The sequence below is a fragment of the Erithacus rubecula genome (assembly GCF_903797595.1).
Source record: "Erithacus rubecula genome assembly, chromosome: 18".
Classification (NCBI taxonomy): Eukaryota; Metazoa; Chordata; class Aves; order Passeriformes; family Muscicapidae; genus Erithacus; species Erithacus rubecula.
The window spans coordinates 1534137-1560113 of NC_136670.1; the positions used below are offsets into that span (position 1 = coordinate 1534137).

At 59.0% G+C, this 25977-nt stretch overlaps 1 protein-coding gene across 4 annotated transcripts in view; it reads right to left on the reverse strand.

Annotated features, from left to right (window-relative positions):
• The window catches only part of EPB41L1 (erythrocyte membrane protein band 4.1 like 1), a 58481-nt gene that overhangs the window by 1955 nt on the left and 30549 nt on the right, over nucleotides 1–25977 (reverse strand). The window contains exons 3-23 of one of the 4 annotated variants that reach the window (XM_079321974.1): nucleotides 24057–24247; nucleotides 23143–23307; nucleotides 20903–21007; nucleotides 20784–20826; nucleotides 20064–20139; nucleotides 19684–19902; nucleotides 19514–19601; nucleotides 19111–19263; nucleotides 18333–18430; nucleotides 18018–18193; nucleotides 17169–17317; nucleotides 14771–14962; nucleotides 13559–13657; nucleotides 6815–9370; nucleotides 6176–6283; nucleotides 4661–5059; nucleotides 3216–3308; nucleotides 2775–2855; nucleotides 2536–2598; nucleotides 1571–1666; nucleotides 668–748 (exon numbers count right to left, since the gene is read on the reverse strand). In XM_079321974.1, coding sequence (XP_079178100.1) covers nucleotides 668–748; nucleotides 1571–1666; nucleotides 2536–2598; nucleotides 2775–2855; nucleotides 3216–3308; nucleotides 4661–5059; nucleotides 6176–6283; nucleotides 6815–9370; nucleotides 13559–13657; nucleotides 14771–14962; nucleotides 17169–17317; nucleotides 18018–18193; nucleotides 18333–18430; nucleotides 19111–19263; nucleotides 19514–19601; nucleotides 19684–19902; nucleotides 20064–20139; nucleotides 20784–20826; nucleotides 20903–21007; nucleotides 23143–23307; nucleotides 24057–24230 — 5214 coding nt within the window. In that variant the 5' untranslated portion in view covers nucleotides 24231–24247. The remainder of the gene's footprint in view (nucleotides 1–667; nucleotides 749–1570; nucleotides 1667–2535; nucleotides 2599–2774; nucleotides 2856–3215; nucleotides 3309–4660; nucleotides 5060–6175; nucleotides 6284–6814; nucleotides 9371–13558; nucleotides 13658–14770; nucleotides 14963–17168; nucleotides 17318–18017; nucleotides 18194–18332; nucleotides 18431–19110; nucleotides 19264–19513; nucleotides 19602–19683; nucleotides 19903–20063; nucleotides 20140–20783; nucleotides 20827–20902; nucleotides 21008–23142; nucleotides 23308–24056; nucleotides 24248–25977) is intronic. The other 3 variants (XM_079321975.1, XM_079321976.1, XM_079321977.1) reach the window with 3 other exon arrangements.

Genomic DNA, 25977 nt, shown 5'->3' on the forward strand with positions numbered 1-25977 from the left:
TCCACGACTGGGAGCCCTCACGTGCTGCCTTTCTCTGCTCTTTTTCTGTACAGATGTGCTACTGAAACCTGGGCAAAGGAAAACATTTGAAAAATCTACAGGAATTATCAAGTTCATTACTATAATTCCAAATATAATTTTAGAGCCTTTTAATTACTTTATCTCTAATTTTTTTTTTTCCTTAAGTGACAAATCCCAAAGAGTGAGGCCACAGGAAAATGACCTTTTGGCCCTGAAAACTCCTGTCAGTGTTTGTTATTTCATAACAGAAGTGTGCCACTTTTTCTCCTCTGACACTGAGAAGAGGCAAAATGCCACCACCTGCAGAGACTCAGCCTGTAGTGATTGTGCTGGAAGAGAGAGGTGACCCAGATCATTTTGGAGTATTTCAGCAGAGAAAGGGCACCTATAAATGTGTTTATGACTGTAAAAAAGTGACACCATCACTCTGTTCTGCACTGGGATGTGACCTTTGCCATGGCTTCATGGTGGGAGATGGCCTAAGGGTCACTGCACCCACAGGAACCCGCCCTGCTGGACAGGTCTGGAACCTTGGAGGTCAGATTTTGGACAAAAGGAGTAAACAGGTTCAGCCAGAAGTAGAAACATGCAGTGCTGCATGCAGGGACAACCAGAAAAAGGCAAAGGCAGGGCATCCTGCTCCTACCTGGTCCTGGTCCACATCTTCATCTCCTGTGATGATGATGCGCTTCTCTATCCGGGTCTCGGAGAACCCTCCTTTCACAGTCTGTGGGAGGAGAAGGAGAGCTCTCACCCCTGTCCCAGCAGCCAGCTCCAGGCAGGGGAGCTGCCACAGGAACCACAGGAGCAGGAACAGCACCAGCATCCCCTCAGAACTTCCCTGGAATTCAGCAGAGCTCCCACTGCCCTAACCCAGGGAGAAGAGTGACTGCACAGCAGCCCACAGTGGAGAAGAAGAGCTGGGGGCAGGTACCAAGCACCCTCCTGCTGCTCTCAGAGCTGCTGCTGTCTTTGTAGAACCACAGCATCACTGGGGCTGGCAAAGCTCTCTGAGATCACCAAGCCAAACCGTTCCCCCAGCACTGCCACGATGCCCCAGGCGCCACAGCTACACATCTTTGAAACCACTCCAGGGATGGGACTCCACCACTGTCCTGGGCAGCCTGTGCCAATGCCTGACCACCCTTTCTGTGAGGAAATTCTCCCTAATATCCAATTTAAACCTCCCCTTGTACAACTTGAGGCCATTTCCTCTCATCCTGTCCCTTGCTCTCTGGTAGAAGAGCATGTATTTAATCTGGGGATGCAACAGCCATGGGTGAGACCCTCTGCTGCAGCCTTTCTGCTTCACTTTCCACCCCTGGCCTGCCCCTGGCTGAATGCACACCCCTGGCTGTGCTTGCCTGCTGTGGTCACACCTGGCTGGATGGGACACAGAGGACTCTGTGGGATCACCATTCCCATGGGACAGCACAAAGCTCTTGGCTTGTTGCAAGGAGAGGGGCCCTTTCTGTTGTACCAAGCACAATATAAATGCACCCACCCCCTAATTCCAGTGGCCCTCAGGAAGCCCTGGGGCTGCTCTCACCTTGGTAACGTGGGTGGTGGTGGAAGTGGAGAGTGTTTCTGCAGTGGCACTGAATATGCTGGTGAGCACCTCCTTCCCAGCAGAGCTGCTGGAGACCTGCAGGACACGAGCAGGGGACTCAGGGGACAGTGTAGGGCAGCCCCCAGCCCAGCTCCCACCTTCCCACTAGGATGCACCACGCAGCCCAGCATGGCAGGGGAAAAAGGCACCAAGTTGTGCTTCCAGCTGCACCAAAGGCTTGGGGGGATAGGGAGGTTTCCACAGGTATCACAGGCCTGAGCTGCTGGGAAGGGCCTCTGCAGGGGACACAGGGTCTCATGGCTGCTTTTGACTCTTCCCCACCTGCCCCCAGGGCCACTCTAGCACAGAGCTCTCAGGCTGCCTCTGTCTCTGTCCATTGCGAGTGCCAAGGGCTGGGAAGGTTGGGAAGGAAGACTGGGAAGGATGCACTGGTACCCCAGCCCCAGTGCCAGCTCTGCTCTCCCTGCAGCACAAAGGGATCACCTTGAGGCAGCACCTGGTGTTTGGCCAGGCTGGACTCCCTCAAAACAAGGGGATGGAGTAAGAGATCCCTTTCCAGAGGAAGGGCTGTGCTGGGCAGGATGGTTAGCAGCCATCACCTCCACTGGGAGTCAGGAAACTTTGTGGGTGGCTTTGGGTGACCCCACAGGATGCTGGGAGCTAAGTGCATTTCAGCCCACCAGGGACTGGGGTATTTTTGGGATCAAGCAGATGACCAAGGTATGGATCTGGCACAGTAAAAAGCCCACAGGTCAGGGTCTCCTGACTCCTTGCTCCCCAGCCTTCTGAGCATCCTTCTGCTCTTCCCAGTACCAACACATGAGCCAGGTAAAAGTGCTGGGAACACAGCAGGGGGCCCAGTGGGACTAATCCCACCCACTCCCAGCCCCACAGTGCTGCCTTCCCCAGTTTGGCCTGGCTGGTGGCACCACATCCCCCCTCACCGGTGACAGGGAGCGAAGGTCTGTGGTGGGAGCAGCCCCTTTGCCAGCCTTGGTGCCATGATCCTGCAAGAAGAGCAGATGGGCACATTGGCTCATGTTGGCATGGGGCAAATGTGGCAGGTGTCACCCTCCAAAGACACCCCCAGTGATGCAGGGTCCCCCCAGCACAGCTGGCCCTGGTCACTCCTGCTGGAGCATGGGGACCACAGGGACCACCCTCGAGGGCCAGCCCTGCTTACTGAGGTCACCAGTGCTGTCTCTGTGGCACCAGCCTGGGCAGTGGTGGTGCTATCCCTGCTGCCTGGGGTGCCTCCATCCACCTGCCAGGGCAAAGGAAACTAGGTGAGCCTGGAGGTGCCACCAGGGAGTGAGTGACACTTGCAGGGACAGTGTGGCCATATCCCGGTGGCCAGAGGAAACCAGGGAGGGCCATGAGCCACTCACAGCTGGTGGCTGTCACCCACTACAGATGTTCCTGTGTGGAACATGGCATGGCAGGTGGGGCCAGGGGCACTCAGACTGGCTGGGCTTTAGCTTGTGTTTTGGGGACTTCAGCAAGCCAAGGGTGAGCAGAGGCCCCCAACGACCCCACAATGCCCCAGGGACAGGCTTTGGTGGACTAAGGCTTTGGGGAGCCTCGGGGCTCAGCTCTTTGGGGCTTTGGGGAGCCACCACATCACCTGGGCCATGTCTGTGGTGCTGACCCGATGGGAAGTGGAGCCTTCTGCTTCAGGCTTCTTCACAGTCACAGTGTCTGCTTTTGGGGCTGAAGGCTGCAAGAGGAACAGCAGAGAGTCAGCAGAGCCAGGCCCTGGGGCACGATGCCAACAGCCCTGAGTGCTCTGTCCATGGCACAGTGCTGGAAAGAGATGATCTTTAAGGTCCCTTCCAACCCCTCCACTCTGCTTCTGTGCTTCTTGTGTACCAGCCCCTGGCAGAGCATCCCTGCCCCACTCCTCTGACACAGGATGTCCTGTGACTGTCACACTGAGTCCTCCCTGGTAAAACAGCAGGGCTGGGCTGTTGCCCTGGGCAGATGGGCACCATCCACAGTGCCCTGTGACCCACACACCCCAAATCAGCCTGCTGCTTTGTCCTTGGGACTTTTCAGTTAGATTTATAGACACCACGGATAAGGACAAACTGTTCTTTGAAAACCAAGTAAGACCCACTAAACCCGTTTCATGCATGTGCCACAACCATTTTGTGACCCAAAGCAGCTCCTGGTGGCTCTGGGTACACCCGGGATGTCAGAGCACACAGGCTGCCAGCACTGCCCTGCTGTAGGAAACTGGAGCTGCCAAGGGCTCCTGCACAGGAGATGCTTCAGCACTGCTCAGTACTCCTGAGCCAACAGCTCCCTGCCCACACTGGCCCTGGAGTGGATTCCTCATGGCCACAGCACTGGACACTCAACACCAGGGTTTCCAGGTGGCTCAGAGACAGCTCCCTCCAATTCTGCAGCTCTTTCCTGGATTTAGGTCTGGACTAGGTCAGCAGTTCTGACCAGCACTGGGGACTTACCTGCAGGGCTAGAGACTGCCCTGGGGGGCTAGACTGGAGATTGCCCTAGCCCAACACAGAAACAAGACATGGAGCCAGGGCTGGTTCTGCTGTTCCATCCCTGTGCATGCACTCAGCCCCACACACATGCACATGCAATTTTGTTAGCCCTGCTATGATCTCTCCCAGCACACAGTGACCCTCCACAAGCTCCAGGGTGGCTCCACGAGTCCAATCCCTCCCAGCCCCGGCATGACCAGAGAGGTTAGTGGGCAGCACACGGCTCTGCACGACACAGAGCAGTCACTGAGCTCATGCAGGACAGGAGGACAGCTCCAATGGTTAGTGCTATGTCCCCTCCCTGTGGCGCACATGCTGCCGTGGGCTGAGGGGGGGCAGCCACACGCAGGCACCGAGAGGTGACAGTGACTTCTCCCGGTTAGCAGATGCATGAGACAGAGCCATGCACCACAGACACAGCGTGCACCAGGCAGGAACGGGGTGGCAGCCAGCATGCTCCCCAAAACCGGCCGGGAGCGCACAGCCGCCAGGCAGTGGCGGGCACGAGGACACCGAGGCACCATGGCACCGGGCCGGAACCGGCCAGTGTGTCCCTGTGTACCTCTGGCTGGGAGACATCTGGGCTGGCCTGCGAGACTTTATCCCTGCCTTTGACATCCTCTTCCAGTCCAGGAACTACTTTGTCAGTGTGCTGGAGGGAAACCAGGCCTTCATCTTCAGTTTCGCTCTTGTCCTTGTCCAGCTCGGGCAGGCTCCGGGAGATGTCCTCAAAGGCGGTGCCGTGGAAGTCCCCGATGACGGTGAAGTCCACCTCTGCCTCCAGGCTGGAGGTGGAGCTGACCGTGATGCTGGAGCACTTGCGCTCGATGGCCAGGTGGTTGTCCTTGAGGAAGACCGAGTCCTTCTCCTGGTCGGGCTCCTCGTCGCCGGTGTCACTCTCGGGGGCCCTGTGCCGGGGCGGTTTCACCCTCTCCTCGGGGCCCTCCCTCACGCCCGCTCTCTGAAGGAGACACAATTGTGGAGAGACGGGGCCCGTGAGCACCGGGGGGACACGGCGGGAGAAGGAGGAGGAGGAGGAGAAGGAAAAGGAAGGCTGCAGCAAACATCACAGAGTAGAGTCAAACACAACTCAAGCATGGAGACCGAAACCTTTCTGACAGCAGTGGCTTTGCTGGGGGACAGAAGGTGACTCAATTGGATTGTGCCAAAAGTTTGTTGGCAATGAATTATCTCAAAAAGGTTCGGTCAGACAAAAAAAAAAAAAAAAAGCTCGGCCAGCTTGGAGGCACTTCAGTGCACTGGTGGAAGCAGATGGATGCAAAACAATGGGTCTGATAGGAGACATTCAGAAAGAGCTCAGACGCAGGGCTATCGAATGTCAGTGACTCAAAAACAAACAAGGGAAAGAAAGAGAGAAGAGTTTGAAAGGAAAAGGCCCATCAGCCAGGCACAGTGAGGGAGAAGCAAAGGAGGGTGCCAATTCCACTGAGGAGGAGTGAGCCAATTCCACTGAGCATCCTGTGGAGCATCGCCCTGGGAGGAGGTCCAGCCCAACAGATGGCCCGGGGTGAGTCTGCCCCACTGGCACCACCTGCCCCTTCAGAGGCCTCAGGTGGGTCTCACGGTGACCTGGTCAGTGTAATTGACAGCAAGGCGAGAGCCAAGGGATGACCTCCCTCCATCCACTCTTCTCCAGACACGGACATACCTCTCAACTCTGCCATCGGAGGGGACATGTCCCATTGCCACACTTTGCCATGAAGCCATGGAAAATCTAGACCCAGTTGTCCCGCAAGAACAGCTCTAAGCCCACCGATGCCAGAGGAAACCCCACCTCCTGGCCTCTGCTCCGAGCGTTTGCAGCCAGGGCCATCCCCCCAGGGCTGGGCTGTGCCGGCACACCCCTCCCTCGGCACTGTGGGAGGTTGAGAGGTATGGGCAAAACACAGGGTGTCCAGCAGCCGCGAGGAACACGCCCGCAGACACGGGTGGGGGTGAGTGCCTGACCAATACATACAGAGAGCCCTGCAAGGGGAGCGGAGGGGCAGCGCAGCCCTGGCCGCGGGGTGAGCGCTCACACTGCCGGGAGAAGCACTTAGCAAAACAGCACCGAGACCTGCGAGACCACTGGAACAGCAGCCTTTACATTCTCTTCTTTCAGGCTGGATTTTACTGATGGGTCACATAAATCCTTTTCTTCCCCACTTGGTTCCTGAGATTTGCTCTGGATTAGAGAAAAGGGTTAGTCGGGAGGAAATGAACTGTGCAGGAGCTGCTCTAGCGCTCACAAGAGCGAAGGAAGCTACCCCATCAGCCAGCCACCAGCTTGCTGAAGGCAGGGCAGAGTGGGAGCTAAGCGAGAAGGGGCATCAACCAACGTAGGAAATGCAGGGGTGAAGCTGGAAGCGTAGGCACACCGCTGCTGGGGCTGCATGTCTGTGCCAGTCAGCTCCTCCAGCCACCCCCGGCGCCCTCTGCAGCTCCCGGCCACGGAGCTCGGGTGCCCCTCCTGGGCTCAGTGAGCGGCATTCTCCAGGGAGCCAAAATGTTGGGGGAGGCGCAAAACAAAAGCTGATGAACCGACTGGGCAGCGGCTGCGCATGCAGCCAGTGAAGCCTGACCACACACACAGACAGAGAGGACAGGGATGCAAAGCGCCTGCTGCCAGTCAATGGATGTGTGAGGAGCCACTGACACGGGCAGAGCCACAGAACATGCGCACGAATGTCCCGTCCGGACGCTGCACTGGAGTTACCACGGCCTCGGCCAGCGTCAGCTCGCAGCCGGAGTCGGGCGAGGCCAGCTCAGCACTGTCTTCTTCGTGCTCGGGCTCAGCAGAGACACGTTCCTGCAGGGACTCAGGCTGGCAGCTGGCTCCTGAACCAGCCCCTTGCCCAAGGGCCAAGGAGCCCACACTGGACACGGCTCCTGCTGCAGGGGGTGAGGCGAGGCCGGTGCTCCAAGGCACATCCTGTGCCACATCTGTCTTCCCCGTGGCTGTCAGCAATGTCGCAGCTTCAGGCACACGCTCCTGTCCCTCCTGGGCCGCCCTTCGCTCCACTTCCCCTTGCTCAAACATCTTGATCTTGGAGGCCACTGAGGTTTCCCTGTAGCTCTTGCTGTCCTGCTGGTTTCCTGGGGCCACAGTCCTGTCCCCATGCTCCTGGGACACAGCTCCTGCCAGCCCAGCCATGCACACTGGCACCCCAGGCTCTTGTGGATGAGTCCCACCACCTGAATGCCCTGCCCCGCCTTCATTTGCCAGAGCAGAGAGCTGGGATGCCTCCCTTCCTTGGCACAATCCTGCTGCAGGGGACTGGAAGTGTGGGACATCAGCAGCTTCTCTGGGAGGAGACTCATCCTGAGGTGGCTGTCCCAGAGCCAGGTCACTGTCCCTGCTGCTTCCTGTGACTGTCTGGCTCCCACCCTGCAGATCTTGTCCCATACTGAACTCTGAGTCCTGGAGTGGCTCTTGTGCTTTGGGATCTGCTGTGTGGAGGGGCAAGTCTCTCAGGATTGTCTCAGTCTGGTGTTCTGCTTCTTCTCCTTTGGGGGACAGCTCAGCCATGCCAAGGCTTTTGTCATGGGATACTTCTTCCATCCCAGAGCCTTCATCTCTGGTCAGCTTCCCTGAGCCCTGAAAGAGCTCTTTGATCATGGCCTTCTCCTCCTGCTGTGGCTCTTCAGTGGCAGGGACATTATTCTGTGCTGTGTCCATGTCCTGGGCCACCTCCCTGGTGGCCAGGTCTCTAACCTGGATCGACTCTGCTGCAGTGTCTGTGTTTTGGGATGATTCTCCTGTAACAGGACTTGTCCCTTGATGGGGTTTCCATGAGGCAAATCCCACATTTTGGGATTGTTCTTCAGTTTCAGGATCAGTGCCCAGGGGAGCCACCTCCATTGAGGGGCTCACACCCTTGGGCATGGCAGCCCCTGTGGCAGGACTGGTACCCGTGGACAGCTCTGTGCCCTGGGGTTCTGTACCCAGAGATGGCTCTGCAGGGACTGGGCTGGGTTTCTGGTGAAGAGGTGGAGGGACAGGAGCGCTGGCTTTGTCCCCCTGCAGCCCCATGGTGTGAGTGTGGCCCTGCCAAGACCCAGCTGATGATGAAGGAGATTTGGGCTCTATCTCTTCCATCTGAAGAACCACTCTGGCACTTTCCTCCCTGTCACTGTCTGCTCCAACCCCTCCCGAGAGCCCCTCCAGTGCTGGGCAGATGTCTGGGGACTGTGCTGGGCTCCCTCTGTGCTCCTCAGCCCAGGGGCCATCCCCTGCCAGGCCACATGGCTTCAAGCATCCCACTGAGCTCTGCAGCTCTGTCTCCTCTGGTCCCACCTCCTGGGAACACAGCAGGGCTTCACTTCCCACAGATGCTCCTCCAGGCACCCCAGTACCAGGTGCTTTCTCTGGCTGCAGGGACAGCTCTTCCCACCCTGAGAGGGGATGTCCCCCCAGGCTGGTTCCATCGCAGCCCATCCCAGGTGGCTCTGGTTCTCCAGTGGGTTTTCCAGACACTGTCCTGTGTTGCTGAGTTGCTGAGGAGAGGGACTGGAACCCTTGTGCCATGGGTGCCATGTGCCCGGATTCCTCCCTGGATGTGTTTACTGGAGCTTCTGGTCTCTCCTCCAAGCCAAGCCACCCATCAGTGTCCAAGACCAGGTGTGTTTTACTGTCCTTCTCCTCCCCCTCTGGATCTCCTAAGTAGATGATCCTCTGAGTTGCAGAAGTCTCTGAGCTGTCGTCGCCAGCCTTCACTTTAATTTTCAGGAACTCTGGGGTCGTGGCTGGCACTTTGGCCTCCTGCTTCTTGAACACTGTGGAAGCACGTTCCTTGGAGAGCACCTCACATTCCCCCTGGGAAGGCTCTGGCTCCAAAATCTTGGTCCTTTGCTTCTCTTCAGGCTGCTGACAGGGCATAGGCAGCCCACGCTCCCTGGTGGCTGCATCTTTGCCCAGCTCTTGGGGCTCCCCCTCAGTGCTCTTGGCAGGCAGATGTGCCGCCCCTGGGCTGGACTCACCCCTGCTTTCCTTCTCATAGAGCTCATCCTCCCACACAGACTCAAAATCCTCGGGACTAGCAATCATTTTGGCTCTCTTCCTTGTTTCCAAGGTTTCAGCTGCCGGCTCTTCCTGGCCTGCCACGTCCTTGGCTTTCCCTACTGTCACCTCCACTTTCATCAGGCTCCCACTTGTGCTCTCCTCCGAGGTCCCTGCACGTGCTTCTTCTGTCTTGGCTCTCAGAGTTTTCCTCAGAGCTACAGCTTCCAGCCTAGGGGCTTCTCTCTCTATAAATACCCAGTGCTCCGAGCCCTGTATTGCAATTGGAGCAAGAAGAGTTAAACGCATCAGACACCCTGGCCCCGACTGCTGCTGGCACGAGTGGCACAGCTGGTCTGCCTGGCACAGGGCTGCCTACATCACTGTCATCATCACCACTGTCATTATTATTATTATTATTATTATTATTATTATTATTGCTGTTGTTATCAAGGCCAGAATTGAGGCTCTGTACAAAGAGCCTGGCAACTCATTGACGGAGAGAGGGATTGGAAATAAGGGGCTGATGCCCCACTGGGGACTGAGCCAGTGTCCTCTCTGGGGACAGTGCTTTGCTCTGCGTGGTGGTTCCCTGCCACACCTGGAATACCTGGGCCTTTGCTGGTGGCACAGAGTGGGAATGCAGCTCCCAGCAGACACATTAACAGCCACCAGGGTGTCTCTGGAGGCAGGGGAACACAGCTGGCTGCCCCTTTGTTTTCAGCTGGCTTTGGCAATTCCCAGGGGTGAGATTCCATTGGAAGCAAGACCCTGAGTTTTGGGTAGCTTCACTCTCAGCTTCATACATGTGCCCTAAGAATTTGTTACACTGCCAAGAGCATGAGCAGGGAAAGAAACCACCTGAAGCCATGAGCAAGGCCCTGTCCCTTCCTACCAGATGCTGCAGCTCAGATTCTCCCAAAGGTCATCCCTCCTTTCCAGCTCATCAGGGACATCTCCTCAGAACCCAGCCATGCTGAAACCAAGGGTTCAGAAACTGTCACCTGGGAAAGGTTTCCTGTGAAGTGTAAGAGACCATGGGCTCAACAGCAGGACCAAGCAGAGGCCACGGAACACCCTGCAGCACGGCCACAGTGGGAATGTCACCGTGCTGCTGGCAGAGGACACCAGGTCACTGCTGCCAGGGACACCTTGTACATCCATGTGCTCATCCTGCACGTCAGCTAAAGGCCTCATGAGTGCCAAGAACAAAGCACTGCTAACATACAGCCACTTTTGGAACAGCAGGTAGGAAATAACTCACGGGAAGAGAGTTCCAGGAGAACATCTGCACCATGAGGCAGCTCAGCCACCCCTGGCAGCACACGAGGAGGGCAGTGCTGGGGTCCCTGTGGGGCTGGCACTGCCCATGGCACAGCCTGCCTGGGCACAGCCTGCAGCAGGGGCAAGGAGGGCCCTTGAGAGCACCAGGATGCACTCCAGGCCCAGGGAGGGGCTGCCTGTCTGCTCCCCCTCCTGCCAGGAATAGTGATCCATGGAAATGTGAGCCTTGCTCTACACAGGGGGCCAGGGGCATGTGTGGAGCAGTTGCACCCAAAATGCAAACCTAGTGTCTGATCCTGGAGTAGGGGAAACGGGGGCAGAGGGGGGCAGAGCCAGAGAGAGGGAAGGGAAGATAATATTAGAGGAGAGAAAGAAAGGAGGAAAACTAGTTACTAGTAGAAGAGCTCCCACAAGGAAATGAGAAATCAGTGAAAGCCCCCAGCAGAAAAATGCCATTCCCAGCTGCTGCTTTCTCTGCCAGGTGCCAAAAGAAGCAGAGCTCACTCACCACAGTACTGCAGCCCCCTGCCTGCCTCTGCCAAGATTCCCTTTGCCCCCAGAAATACCCAGGAGCACCCGGGGGCTGTGCTGGGGTACAGCCCTTGGCCCCCAGGACAACAACCCAGCCCGGAGGGCAGTGATGTACTAGATCCTTGCAGTGCCAGGACACCCACGGGGATGGGCAGCAAGGGCACCTCCTCCTCTGGTGCCAGAGGGATCCATGGCAGGGACTCTGCCCTGGCCAGGCAGCCCCACTGAGCACCAGGGTCTGACCCCCAGCCCCCTCCAGCAGGAGCCTCTCCCATAGCCCCTTACCCTGCACCAGCTGCTCTCCAGCTCCCTTCCTTCAGACCTGCCTCCACAACAGCTTCTGTTCCTTCCCAGTCCATGGAAATGGGAACAGAGCCCATCAGGAGTAGTGGCTGCCCCGGGGCCATTCCCAGCTGGGTTTGCATCCCCCCAGGCTGGGAGGCTCACTGGCTGCTGCTCAGCTCAGGCTGGTGTCTGGCACTCCTTCCCTCAGCACTGCTCCTTCTGCTCAGCAGCCACACTCAGCCAGAACACTGCTCACTTTCCTGAGGGTGCAGCAGCTTCTCTCCTGCTCCTCCCCTGCTGTCCCACTGCTGAACCCATTTTCAGCCAGGACAAGGATGGACAGGCTGTGGGCATATGTACAGGTCTCCTCAGCAAAGCCCTCTCATCCCTCTTCTCTGGCTGCAAACCAGAGTCCTTCAGAGACCTTCCCTGGGCAAAGGGGATGAGTTTCTTCAGGCTCCTCCTCTGAGTTAAGGCCCAAGATAAATGTTGTAGATTAAAAAGTCTGACCCCTGGAATGTGTTCATCCATGACAGGACCTCTTCACCAGTCAGGAAAACCCCAGAGTTTCAGATTTATTTCCAAACCAGTTTCTCCCTTATCCTTAGACTCTTGAGATGAGCACAGTCCTGCTCAAGGGACATTTAGCTCCTCCTTGGTGTGAACTCTGCTCTGGAAGGCTCAGTGCCAGCTCCAGCCACAGCTCAGGGCAGTCCTTGTGTCTCCAGAGCCTGAGGGCTCTGGGGGATGCTTGGAGCAAAACTGTGGATACTGGGGTACATCCCCCAGGGAAGCAGGGAGCTCATGAGCTTTGGATGTCAGCTGGCTGGAGGATGGAGCCACGGCAAAGCTGCCTCCAAAGGGGATGATTCTGGGAAGGGTGTGTCCACAGACTAGCCTTGACCTCCCAAGGGATAAATGACTTTCACACTTCCCTGCCCTCTTTCCCTCCCTATGCATCTGCTCTTTGGACAGGAGCAGCTGGGGAGGCCATTCCCACTGTGGCCAAGAGACAGAAAGAGGATAACAGGGAGCAGAGACAGCCTCTGCCCCTGCACGGGGGCCTCACCCTCAGAGAGCCCTTGGGCACATGGGAGGCTCCTCCCCTGGGCATCCTTAGGGCCCTGCTGCTCATCTCTGCTCTGAGGGAGACAGAGCTCACCTGAAAGCACAGCCTCAGGCAAGGATAATGAGGAAATCAGATGTTGGGACAAAGCAGGGAGCTGGAGAGGCTCCTGGCACTGCCCAGCCCAGCATTCCTGGACTCCAGCAGGAGTGTGGACAGAGGGCTGGAAGTGACAGACCACCCAACCTCATGGGCACCAGGGGACCTTGTGGCAGTGGTGAGAGCTCCAGGCTCTGCACATGTGCTGTCCTTGTGCCATCAGCCCCTTGGGGCCATGAATCTCTCATGGAGACCACAGCCTCTGGCCTGTGGGGATATGTGGGGACGTGTCAGAGCTGAGTCTCAGTCACAGAGGGCTGGAGAGAAACCACTGGTGAGGCCACCTTAGCACCTGCAGCCCAGCTCAGGCCAGGCACCCCGAAGGCAAGACTGACTCCAGAGATGTGTGTGCACCTCACACCTGCTGTTTCTGTCCTCCAGCTCAGAAATACTGGAATGGGAGTGAGCCAACATGGACCAGGAGATGCTGCTGCTCCGTTGAGGGTGCCATATCCCTGCTGAAGTGCAGGCTGTGCCCAAGCCCTCCATGACCCCCATCCTGCCTCCTGGGGATTGCTTCAGCCAGCCCAGGCTCAGGCTCCTATCTGTGCTAGTGACTTCTGTATGAAGCAAGTGTGTCCAGCCTCTGTGGGCTGCTCAGGCAGGGCAAGTGTCCCAGCACCCCTGCCCCTGGGGCCAACCATGCCACAACCAAGGCTCAAACCCCAGCCTTCTGCTCAGTGAAGGCACCACTCTAGGCTGTCCCCTCCCCTGAGCTAAAGCTGCAGTTTAGGGGTGCTGAGAGCTCACACCCCTCACAATGATGGAGTGTGACCTGGCTGTGCACAGGCATGGTTCCAAGGATGCCTCCAGGGATTCCCTTTGTCAGGGTGCCTGGGCCTAGGGAACTCCAGCTGCCACCCAGGTGTCCAGGCCATTGGGTCACCCCTGCCTTGGGATCCTCAGTACTGGGCTCCAGCACAGCCCTATACCAGCACTGGGAGCTATCTCCAGGAACACATCTCACAGTCCAGCAGGAACAGCCAGGGGAGAGGTTTCACCAAGAGGCCTGTCCTGGGAGGGGTCCTGCCTGTCACCAGAAAGGGGACCCACCCAGGGGCAGCTCTGCTCAGAGGGCATGGGCTGGGGAGCCTATGGTGAGAGTAGGGGTGGGAAAGAAAGGGGATGGTGACAACCTCAGGAGAGGAGACAAGGCTTTTCTGTGTGAAAGACTCCATGCTTAGGGAAGCTCCATGCTCAGATGCAAAATCGTCTAAGGTGTCCTCTTCCATCGTCTGTGCCAGCACGGAAACCCCAGCACCCACAGGGAGAGAGAGGGAGACAGAGACAGAGAAACAGAGACAAAGAGAGAGAGAGAGAGAGAGAGAGAGAGAGAGAAAGGGAGATTTTGAGAAGGAATGAAGGAACAAAAGGTGGGCAGGTGAGTGAGTGGATGAATGAATGGATGGAAGGATGGATAGATAGATGGACAGAGGTCACAGCTGTGCCAGCTCTAGATGCTCCATTCACATCCATGGTAAAAGCAATATGGGGGAAAGCCCCTCTTCCTCTTCCCAGCCACGCTTTGTGAGGGGCCACATCCCCCTGCAGCCCTGATCAGGGCAGTGCTGGGGACCCAGTGGGAACATGGGCACATCCTCAATTCCCTGCAGAGCCCATGCTCTCCTCATGGCAGTGGGCAGCTAGGGCAGAGCAGCCCCACCCTCCTGGAGCCACATCCCCTGCTGCGGGTACAGCTCAGGGGAGGGGACAGCAGGCAGGGACAGGGCATCCAGGCTGGCAGGAGGACACTCTTGTCACATGCTGCCTGCAGAGAGCTCAGCAGGGCCCCAGGCCACAGAGCCCAGCTGTGCCATATCCACACCCCTCCAGCACCAGGGGCTCTGTCCTGGCACCCCAGTTACAGCGCTCTCCTGTCGCCCCCATGGTCCCAGTGCAAAGTCAGTGTGCAGAGTGCCCAGAAAGGAGGATGTGGCTGTGGAATGCCAGCGTGGCACCAAGCACCTTCCACCTCCTCCCACCACCCAGGTTCCACTGCTGAGAGCACACAGGACACCCCTGCACAGGGGCCTGGTCCTGCTCTGCTGGGGACACTCCTGGGCAGAAGCAGTGCTGGCACTGCCTCACAGGCTGCTCCTAAAAGAAGAGTGAACAAAACCCCACTCCATGGGCCACCAGAGCACCAAAACACCTCCAGACAAGGGCTGTTCAATCTCCTGCAGTGCCCAGGGAGGACCCCCCAGCAGCGAAAAAGGTTCAAACACTTAGAAACAACACCCCTATTCCCAGCATGTCACTCCCACTGTGCTCTCTCAGGGCACACAGGAGCAGAAGGACTCCTCCCCAAGAGATCCTGATCCTCTCTGGAGAGAAGCAGCAGAACGAACCTCAGTGGCCTTTTCAGGGGTTCCCTTTGGTGTTTCATCCTCATGCTTGGGTGAGGAAGAGGCTGGTGAGGAAGGCAGCCTCCTATCCCGGTCCCTGTGAACCAGTTTGCTGTTGGGCTCCTTCAGGGTCCGCTTCAGCTCATTGATGCTGGCCTGATGCTTCAGCAAAACATCCTCTGGCTTGTCTAAAAACTTGGGAAGGAGAGAGGAAGAGAGCGATGGTTAAAGCAGCAGCCCAGTCCAAAGGCATGAGCAGGGGCAGCGGGAGGGTTGGGGTCACACTAGGCTGCAATTCTGGGTCTCAGGAGCCAAATGAGGAGAGTAATGGAGCACCATGGTCTGCAGGCATCACTGGAGGAGAGGGAGCAGCTCTTTCTCTGCAGGCAGCAGCAGAAGGGCAGCACAGGGCTGAATGTGTGTGGAGGTGAAGGGCATGGCATGGCCTGGTGGCATCTCCAGGGCTCTCTGTCCTCCTGACTGGGGACAAGTTAAAGCTTCCTGGAGGGCAGAGGGGCTCTCTCTTGGGATCAGCAAGGAATGGGGCCCTGCTGGAAATACCAGCAGCCTGTGCTGTTGTCTGGTGCCAGGCACAAAGGGAGCCCAGGCTCTGTCTCAGAAAGGCAGGCGAGTGACATTTCCAGCAGAAATGCAGGCTCTGACCAAGGGGTGGAGGTCTGGGCAGCAATGTCCAGCACGGATCCAAGCCTGGATCCCTGTGGACCAGCCCCAGGTGGGGTGGGCCTGATGTGCTGTGGAGAGAAGACAGCACAGAGTGCTCAGGGGTGAGGGGTCAGGTGTCAGTGGCTCGGGGTGGCCCCCTGGTCCCGCCGCAGAGGTGGGCAAACCGGCTCCCAGGAGGAACCCGGCTTCTGCCTCCAACCCAAACCCAAAGCTCTCCTGAGGTCCAAAAGGAGGCCCCAGACACCTCCTCGCCAACAGAGCAGAGACCCGGGAGAGTCCCAGGAAAAGCCCCACCAAATTTGCCAGGTGCTGAAGGCTCAGCAGGGCTCAGGAAAGCTCCCGGCCCGGCCCCGCATGTCCGAGCTGAGGAGGGCTCAGTGTGCCCACCTCTGGGCAGGGCGCGGCACATGCACATGCAGCGGGCAAGCGATGAGGTGGGCGGGGCTGGGGCCGGTGCCACCCCCGGGGGGCTGCACGGGAGCCTGGGTGCTGCCCATGTGGCCAACCCCATTCCCTGGCCATGCTTGCTCCCACTGGCAGCTCCAGCTGGGATCTCTGCTCACAGAGGGGATCCCTGAGGAAGCAGCCCTGGATTTGGGGCCAGGATGAATTGTTCCTGATGGGGCCAGCACAGGCACAGTTTGTGCAGGGAGGGCTCAGCCTCCCTCTCTGCTCAGCCCCTATCAGGGTGGGCAGGCACAGGCTGGTGTCAGTGCTGGTCCCTCCAGGCAGTTCAGAGCCTCTTGGCCCCAGTGGGGTGGGATGGCAGCCACAGTGCTTGGAGAGCCCCAGCCCAGCTCTCAGGGGGCCTCTGGGCAGGGGGAATGAGGCAGTTTGGGTCAGGCAGGAGCAGAGTGTGGGTTGGGTGCCAGCAGGAGGATGGGACCAGCTCCACAGGAGAGGAGACACAAGGTGAGGACATGGCAGGGTCAGGAACATGAGCAGAAGCCAGGTCATCCCAATGGGCCAGGGGCTTTCCTGCCCTGCTCACAGGCACGATCAGGACCACCCTACTTAGTGGGATAGAAGATGCCACAGCTGGTGCCCAGCTGTCTGTTCCTCGGGCTCCTCCAGCACCCAACCCCCGGCCCGGTGCATCTTGTATTCCAGTAAATAGGGTGACAGACGGACTTGTTTTGGGAAGGATGGACAATATGATGCACCAATGAGGACTACGATACTCCAGAGAGAGAATACCTCCTGCTTGTGCCTGGGGGTAGTTTCGTGCTCCGGCTGGCAGCAAAGAGAGGGTTAAAAGTAACCAGCAGGGTCAGTTGAGGGCACTTGTCACAAACACCACAGTTAAGATGATAGGCTGGTAGGGACCCCCCTCCCCTCCCAGCATGGGGCTGAAATGGGCTAGGACAGCCCAGGGACCAGGACAGGAGGGGGTGGGCTGTGCCCAGGCAGTGCTGGGCACTGATGCACTCAGCCTGTCCCCATCCCCACCCCTGTCCCAGAACTGGGCTGCTCCCAGGTCCAGCCCTGCCTGGGGATGAGTCTTGAGACCATCTTGAGGGCTCTGGGGAATCCAAGTAAAGCTGAACCCCTGTGACAGCTCCACTTCCACCGGTGCGGCCAAGAGCCACAGCCTGAGGGTCCCACCAACCTGGGGCACAGCTGACACTGACAGGGCTGCAGGGACCCTGCCCCAAGGTGACCCTTCCTGCCTGCCTACCCCTCCACCCCCACCCTCTTCTGCCCACCTCGGCTGTACCTTCAGCTCCTTGATCTTTGTCGGGGTGGTCACCTCCTCATCCTCTGTCTCAGAGCGTCTCCTGCTGCCAAACTCACCGTCCTCATCTTGCTTCTCACCCTCAGGCCCAGCATCGTGGTTCTCACTGACGGAGGCTGGGCGGGAGAACTCTGCCCAGGGGGGACAGCCGGGTCACCCCAGCCCTACCACCCTGCTCACCCCAGCCCTGCCACCCTGCTCCTGCCCCTGCCACCCTGCTCACACCAGCCCTGCCACCCTGCTCCTGTCCCTGCCACCCTGCTCACACCAGCCCTGCCACCATGCTCCTGCTCCTGCCACCCTGCTCACCCCAACCCTGCCACCATGCTCCTGCTCCTGCCACCCTGCTCACCCCAACCCTGCCACCCTGCTCCTGTCCCTGACAGCTGGGTCACCCCAGCCCTGCCACCCTGCTCACCCCAGCCCTGCCACCCTGCCCCTGCCTCTGCTAGCCAGGTCACCCCAACCCTGCCACCCTGCTCCTGCCCTGCCAGCCAGATCATCCCAATCCTACCATCCTGCCCCTGCCAGCTCTGACAGCTGGGTCCCTCTCCCAGCCCCCCTGCTCCTGCCCCAGCCCCCCTGCCCCTAGTGTTCCCAGGGCACAGGGGAGGGAGCGCTGTCCCCCTGAGCTCCCTGACCCCAGCCCTGCCTTTTCCTCTGTTCATGCACAGTCTGAGCTACCCCTTGGCGTGGGGACAGCCCCTGTGCCACGAGGATGCTGCTGGGGACAGCCTCCAGAAGGAGCTTGATGCTGCTGTGACCCCGCCCAGCCAAGGGACATCCTCCCTCTTCCTGCAGGGGGAGCAGCGGCCCCGCGCAGGGCTGTACCTCCGTCCAGGCTGCGGGACATGGTGTAGCGCTTGCTGGAGGAGCGCTCGAAGAAGGGCGCGGGCCGGTCGATGAGGGCGCTGGCCTGGCGGGTCTGCGCCTGCGTGCGCCCGCTGTACCGAAACTTGGAGCCCATCACCAGGAAGCCCTTGGGGGGCGGCTCTGGGGACACCAGCCTAGGGGTCACGGGGGTGGGAGGGTGTCAGCGAGCCCCAGTCAGGCCCCCTGGCACTGCCACCCAACGTTCAGCAGAAGAAGGAACGTGTCTGCCCCTGGGAAAGGAGGCCTGGAGAAGGTCCAGGGAAGGTTTCTCACCTGAAGAAGGTGTGGTGCTCTATGCAGACCTTCCAGAGCCTCTTGGCTGAGCGGTGGTTGGGCAGCTTGAAGCCAATGGTGCTCTCAAACTGTTCATACTTGGGGGAGACAGAGACAAGTTGCAATGGGCATGCCCTGGGGGACATGCCAGGACGTGGCTAAGGTCCTCAGGTTCCCCCGGCAGAAGCTGTGACCCCACAAAAGACCCTCAAAAATCTTCTTCAAATTCATGCTGGGATGGTCCATGCCCAGCAGGGTGATGGGATACAGCCCACACCTCTGGCCTAAGCACTTCCCTCAGTTACATGGCTTTTCAGTGCAAGATAAGTTCCCTCTAGAAAAAAAAAGCTTTTACAGCTGTTTTGGTCTGAGGGCATCACTCCCAGGTATGCTGTCCTTGCCCTCCAGCCTGCTGGAACACATGGGTGGAAATGCATTCTCCCACCATAAATGAGTGAAAATAAAGTCTGAAAACGAATGAAAAAACCTTGTGAAGATGCGACCAAAATGACCCTCAACCCCCACTCCCAGGCAAGCTCCCTATACCAGCAGGGTCACGGTGTCTGTGAGGGATGGAATCCCGGGGTCCCTCAGCTGCTGAAGTCATGAGAGAATGTGAAAGAAAATCCATGTCACAGGACATGTGCTCTTTTGGCCAGCATGGTCATTAATGTGAGATCCTTGGAGCAGAGGCTGGAGCCAGGCAAGGAAAACCTCACCATCAGCCTCAGTCCCTCAGGACAGGGACCATGGAGCTGCACCAGCACCCGGCACCCACCTCCCCTGGGCGGATCTTGATGTAGAAGTTACTCCTCTTGTAGGAAATCTTGAGGATCTTGGGCCAGGCAAAGCGGTTGATGCGCAGCCGGTCCCGGTAGATGAGGAGGCCGTTGGCGCAGACGCCCAGCATGATGTCGATGCCCTCTGAGTCCTGCAGGAGGCACGGGAACAGGAGGGGACAGGTCAGCAGCTCAGCAAGAGCCAGCCTGGCCAGCAGGGCCACATCCTTCCTGCAGAGTGATGCAGGGCCCTGGCTGGCAGAGGGAACGCTGAACCCCAGGCTAGTGTAGTTTGATCTCTGGAGCCTCTCTGGTGCTACCCAAAAGCATGCCAGGAGCCCTTTCTGCGGGAGGAAGGTGGGCAGGAGCAGGCTGGCACTCTGGCAGCCCCCAGCCCCATACCTTGGCGTGGTGCAGGTCTACCCCATACATGGAGAGCTTCTTGGCATTCTCCAGGAAGTGGATCTCTGCTTCCCCGGGGGTCATTCCCCTGCAGGGAGACAGAGAGAGGACAGGTGGCTGGGTGCTGCAGGGCCATGGGGCAGCTGTGCCGTGCTGTCCCCGGGGCTCACCGGTAGGTCTTGTGCAGCTCCATGATGCGCTCCTCCAGCTCCCGCGTCTGGTTGGGGGCGAAGCGCAGCTCGCTGACGTAGTTGCCCACGTGCTCCTCGGTGTCGTGGTCACCCAGCTCAGCCTGCACGGCGTAGGAGCCCAGCAGGGCGTGGGTGACAAAGGAGCAGGGCAGGCGGCCCGTGATGATGTCGGCACGGAGCTGCAGGCACAGGTAGTATCTGCAGGAGGGGCAGACGTCAGAGAGGGCCGGGGGAGCAGGCTGGGATTCCCCAGGAAGGAATCTGGTGCCCCCCAAGGCAGGCTGGGGCTCTTCAGGAAGAAGATTTGTGCACCCCTCAGCAGTCTGGAGCTCCTTGGGAAGGAGGCCCGTGGTCCTCACCTGGTGATGTCCTCTGTGAGCTGGGCAGGGTCTGGAGGGTAGAACTTCACAGTGAAGGCAAAGTTCCAGGGTCCGCCTGGGGAGGGGAGAGAGCAGCTCAGGACAGCACCCATGGGGCTGCACACAGGTCACAGGAGCATCCGTGTGACCACTGAGGATCCTGCTGCTGCCTCCAAGCCTTGCACAGGGCAGGGACAAGGGGCTTCAGAGGCTGCCAGGGGCACAGCCCTTGGGACTCCAGCACAACTTGCCGAATCCTCCCCAAAGAGCTGGGCACTGCAAAGCATCACAACTGCAAGAGCCACAAGCTCAGTGTCCCATCAAAGCCTCCTGTGTCCCAGAAGGTGACACCTTGGGCCACAGCCCTTCTGCCATACCAGCAAGGCAACACCATGGCAAATGCACCCCAGGACCTGTGCCAGCAAGGCATCCCCACTCTCCCCACAATCCTTGCTCCTCCTGCACATGGCAGGTAGTGGCCAGAGTGGCACTAAGTCTCAGTGAGATCTCCAGTGGCACAGACACGGTCTGTGTCCCCCACCTCTCACGAGTAAGAGAAGAAGTAAGAGAGTAAGAGAAGCAACAGCATCCCTGTCCCCAGGCCAGCTGCCAAAGGGCAGGTGGGGAGGTGACCTGCCACAGGACAGCCACACTGAACCATCCAGGAGCCCCATGGGACACCCCAGGGCTGGGGAGGATGGAACCTCCCCAGGCACTCACTGCGGATCTGCTTCTTGATCTCCTTGGAGGGGTCCAGCCAATTCTGCAATGAGGAGACAGCAGGTCAGGGGGGCCCCCACCTTGGAGGGGGTGGTTGCAGAGGGGCCCCCCGTGCTCACCTTCTGGCTGTCTGAATCACAGAAGGTGAGGCCAAAGTAGTCCTTCTCCAGGAGGTTGAGGTGCTCACACACCATGTCAAAGAGCACCTGGCCTCGGGCGTGTTTCTGTGGGAGACACGGACAGGCTGATGGCCAGCTGGTCCCTTGGGCTCCTGGACAGCCTCCAGGTGACCCCAAACACCAATAAACACCAAAACATGCTCTCACCCAGCATGGGCTTCACCACATCCCAGCCTTGCAGCCCCAGGATCACCTGGGTGTCCCTAAAGTGGTGCCAAAAGGTGTCCTGGGGCTGCAGAGATGGGGCAACACTGTGGGGACAGCCAGGTCCCAGGGCTGCAGGGCTGGGCTCCTGGTGCCAGTGGTGGCTGGGTCCCCAAGCACAGTATAACAAGAGCCACCAGGAACCACTGGAGTGATGGAGAGCACCCTTGGTATCAATGAATCCCAAAATGGTTTGGGCAGGAAGGGACCTTAAAGATTGTCCAGTTCCACCTCCCTGCCATGGGCAGGGACACCTTCCACTAGACCAGGCTGCTCCAAGCCCCATCCAGCCTGGACTTGAACTCCAGGGACGTGGATTGAATTCCCCTGAATTTCCCTTCATTACCAGTGGCACCAAGGGCCAGGCTCACTCATGGCCGTGGAAGAAAAGCCAAGTGTGCCTCTCCCCTGTGTCCAGCCTCGCAGCTCCCATCTCCCCTCTCCAAGGCATCTACTTACTGGAGCACCTCCAGTGGGTGCCCCCAGGATGGCAACCCAGGGCACCAAGCAGCACAGCCTGGGCTCCTGCTGCCCTCCAAAGCTTTTCCAGCAGCTGCCATCACCCTTCCTGGGTCTTCTCTCTCCTCACCTGTGTTTGAAGGCAAGCGCTCACCCATGGCATATGCTGGGTGAACAGTTTGATTCCCCTATTGGATTTTTACTGAATTAAGGTTTAATTAAAGCACATGGACAAGGCACAACTATTCCAACAGGGTCTGCCAGAAAGAGAGAAGAAATGCAGCACCAACATTCCTACCCCAAACCCTCTCCCCTATGTTCCAGGTGGCTTTTTTAAAGAACAGCTGACTGCATCCTTGGGTGACAGGGTGAGGAGCATTGCTCTGCTCTGCTAGCACCTGGGACCTGAGATTCTCCTGCCTTCCCAGTTTGGTTGGCCAGTGCTCTGGGGAAAGCCAGAGGAAGGATGACTTGCCAGGGCTTGTGAGCCCCTAGGAAGCTCTGCTCCTTTCCTTCTTCAGGAAGATTTTCATCCTGGTTCCATGCCATTTTGCACAGCTTTGCGACCAATTTTATTGCTGAAGTGATGGCCAGGGCTTCTGGAGTACAGGAACCAAAGACCCTGCTCCCATGCCATGGGCAGGGGCAGACCCCCAGCCAGCCTTGGGGTGCTCCCTGCTCCTACCCTCCTTCCATTCACCAGTCCCAGGCAGTCGACCCCTGGGGCAGGTAGCACCCATAACAGGTCTGCTCTGTGCTGTCAGCAAACACCCATGTGCCACAGGCCAGAGCCAGGGCAAAGGCCTCAGATCCCCGAGGTTCAGGCTCCTGAACAACCTGAGCTTTTCATTTACAAGCAAAATTGTCAGTCCTTAAAAACATCCCTCCCTCCCTCTCAGCTCATGGTGTGGGTTGGAGCAGCGCTGCCTTCCCAGTACGGGCACAGGAGCCAGCAGCGAGTACTGGAGATGGGAACAGGGGTTCCTGGGATGTCCTTCTGCTCCCTGCTGCCTTGTTCCCCTGGCAGGGCCACCAGAACCTTACACAAACACCAGCCCCAAATCCTGAGTGGATGCTGGGTGTTCCCCACCTGTCCTAGAAAGGGGAGGTGCCTGTGCTGATGGTGGCCAAAGCAGCTTTGCAGTATCTCCCAGTGCTCAGGTGGCCACTGGCAGATGTGTGTCCCCTCTGTCCCATCCTGCAGCCACTGCCAGGTGCCTGAACAGCCAGGCAGAGCTCTATCCCCAGCCATTAAGCTTCTGACTTAGACTCTGTTTTGTCTTAAGAATAGCTGCCAAATTTGGTTTCACTTAGCTGAAATCCCCTGCAAGGGTCTTTCTTTTTCAGATTTTTAACTAATTTTGAAATTTCAGCTTAAATGGCTATTTCTGTGGGTGTTTTCCCTAGGACAGAGGTACTACAAAGCTGTCCTAGGAAGAATCCTGTCCTTAAGGACCCTCTGGACTGGGAAGGTCCCCTCCTTGGGGCCAGCACAGGCTCCCAAAGCTGGGACTCACCTCCACCTCACACTCATATTCAGATGCATCAAGCAGGGTCACCCTGCACAGGGCACTCTTCATTTTCTTGGTGGTTTTCTGCGGTGACTTCTGGGTTTTGCTGGGAGTTGTTTTGTCAGAGAGTCCATCGGTCTCACTGTAGTCCTTGTCCTCCATGTCAGTGCCCTGGAGCAGGGACACACAGAGGGTTACCTGGCACCACTGCCAGAGGCACACCTGGGCAGAGGGGGAAGGCTCTGCACAGCAGAGCAGGGCAGCTGGGCAGGGGCAGTTCCACCAGCCCACACTGCCAGCATGGAAAGCGGACAGCTGGGGTCAGTTCAGTACCCAAATCCTCCTGCCCCAGCCCCAGTGCAGCAGCAGCTCCCCAGCACCCAAATCCTCCCTGCCCCAGCCCCAGTGCAGCAGCAGCTCCCACAGCTGCCCAGCATCCAAATCCTCCCTGCCCCAGCCCCAGTGCAGCAGCTCAGCTCCCACAGCTGCCCAGCATCCAAATCCTCCCTGCCCCAGCCCCAGTGCAGCAGCTCAGCTCCCCAGCACCCAAACCCTCCCTGCCCCAGCCCCAGTGCAGCAGCTCAGCTCCCACAGCTCCCCGGCCAGGCCCGGCTGCAGTCGGTGCTCCTAGCCCGACCCGGCCGGCTCAGCTGGGGCATGGCTGCACCGCCCGCTCGCTCCCTGTGCCCGGCCGGCAGGGCCATTCCCCGCTGGCCCCACACGGCTCCCACAGCCCGTCCTGCCTGCCAGGAGCAGCTCGGGCAGCGGCAGAGCCCCCAGCCCCGCCCGAGGGGCTCCTCCCGGGGATGTGCCCGAGGGCCGTGCCCGCCTCACGGCGCTCGCTACCACGGCCAGCGGCACGTCCCGTCCTGCGCTGCTCCTGCCCGTGCCCTGACGCGGCCCCGGCCCTCACCACTCACCGGCTCCATGTTTCGGGTGTCGGGCTGCGCCCCCAGCTTCTCATGGGGGTCGGTGTCGCGGCCGGCGGGGCTGGGCGCGGCCGTGGGGCCCTGGGCCGCCGCCTCCAGCGGCTGCTGCTGCGCCTCTTCCTGCGCGTTCCTCACCTCAGAGCCCGGGCCTGTCTCCGTTGTCATGACCGCCGGTCACCGCGCTGCTCACCGCACCGGGGGAGAGACAGAACTGTCACAGGGGCTGGGGCTGCTGCCCACACCGCCCCGGCTGCCATGCCCTGGCTGCTCGGGGGAGGCTGGACAGGCTGGGGATGTGCCTCACAGGGACCCACTGCCGGCCCCAGCCACCTGCCCGTGCACAGATCCAGTGTCAGCGCTCGGCTCACTGTGCACTCACATATCCACTGCCAGATCCCTGTGCACTCACACATCCATTGTCAGAGCCCAGATCCCCAGCACAGGACAGCAGGATTTCATAGTCTGAGCTGGAGGACAAGAGCCAGCAGTGGGGAGGGACACCCCTGACAGGGACCGACCACGGGCTCGTGCCCCATCCCTGCACAGCAGTGGGGCTGCTCTGCCCCGCTGCTCCCACACCCCTGCACTGGCTGGAACCTTCGCTTGGTGTTTTCTAGGAGTGGGAGGAAAAGCCAGGCTGTGAGTCAGGGGAAAGGCTGCAGTGACACAGGAAATGGCCAACAGGGACAGCTCCACAGCTCGCATCCGGGCCGACTGGTTTGCTCCCCTCTGGCCACCCCAGCAGCAGCAGCACGCTGGGTTCCCACGGCCAGTCTGGGACCCTGTGGATTCCTGCCTCCAGCCCCAGCTGCCTGAAAAACAAACCCAGGGCCAGGAAGGGGAAGGCACTTTCCATGCCGAGATGCTCAGCAGTGTATTTTGGGAACCTTTAATGCCAACAGATCATGGGTTAGCAAGGTGTCCCAGGAGGGTCTGCACCCCACAGGTCATGAAGCACCCTTTGACCATCACCCACACTCCACTCAGGCTGCTCAGGCCCTGCCAGCTCCCCACCAGACCATGTCCAGCTGTGCAGCATCTGCTGGCATCATCCCCACCTGAGTCTGAGGGCTGTGGCTGCACAAGGTGGCTCAATTAGAGCATCTGTGACCCTGTGGTCACATCACCCACCCTGCCCACAGAGCAGTCACACCAGCAGCCCTGAGTAATGCCTGCAGATCCTGTTCCAATTCCAACCCCTGGCATAGGTAGGGACACCTTCCACTATCCCAGGTTGCTCCAAGCCCCATCCAGCCTGGCCTTGGACACTCACAGGGATCCAGGGACAGCCACAGCTTCTCTGGACAACCTGTGCCAGGGCCTCAGCACCCTCACAGGGAAAAACTTCTCCCTAGTATCTAACCCTGTCCTTTGGCAGCAGGAAGCCATTGCCCCTTGTCCTGGCACTCCAGGCCTTGTCCCCCATCCCTCTCCAGCTCTCCTGGAGTCCCTTCAGGCACTGGAAAGGGCTCTAAGGTCTCCCTGGATCCTCTTCTCCAGGTGAACATCCCCAGCTCTCCCAGCCTGTCTCAGAGGTGAGGGGCTCCAACCTTGTGGCCTCCTCTGGACTCACTCCAGCAGCTCCAAATCCTTCTGCTGTTGGGTCCCCAGAGCTGGAGCCAGCTGTGCAGGTGGGGTCTAACCTGAGTAAGCAGAGGGGCAGAGTCTCCCCTCACATCTACCCACACTGTGGGATCAGCCCAGCCCAGTTTCTGGGCTGCCAGTGCCCAAGGCCAGGTCACATCCATTTTGTCACCCCAGTACCCCCAACTCCTTCTCCCAGGGCTGCTCTCAACCCACCCAGCCCTGAGCCTGTGCTGGTGCTGGAACTGTCCTGGACCAGGTGCAGGACCTGTATTTGGCCTGGTTCATGAGGTTCACATGAGCCCCCTCCTCCAGCCTGGATGCCCCA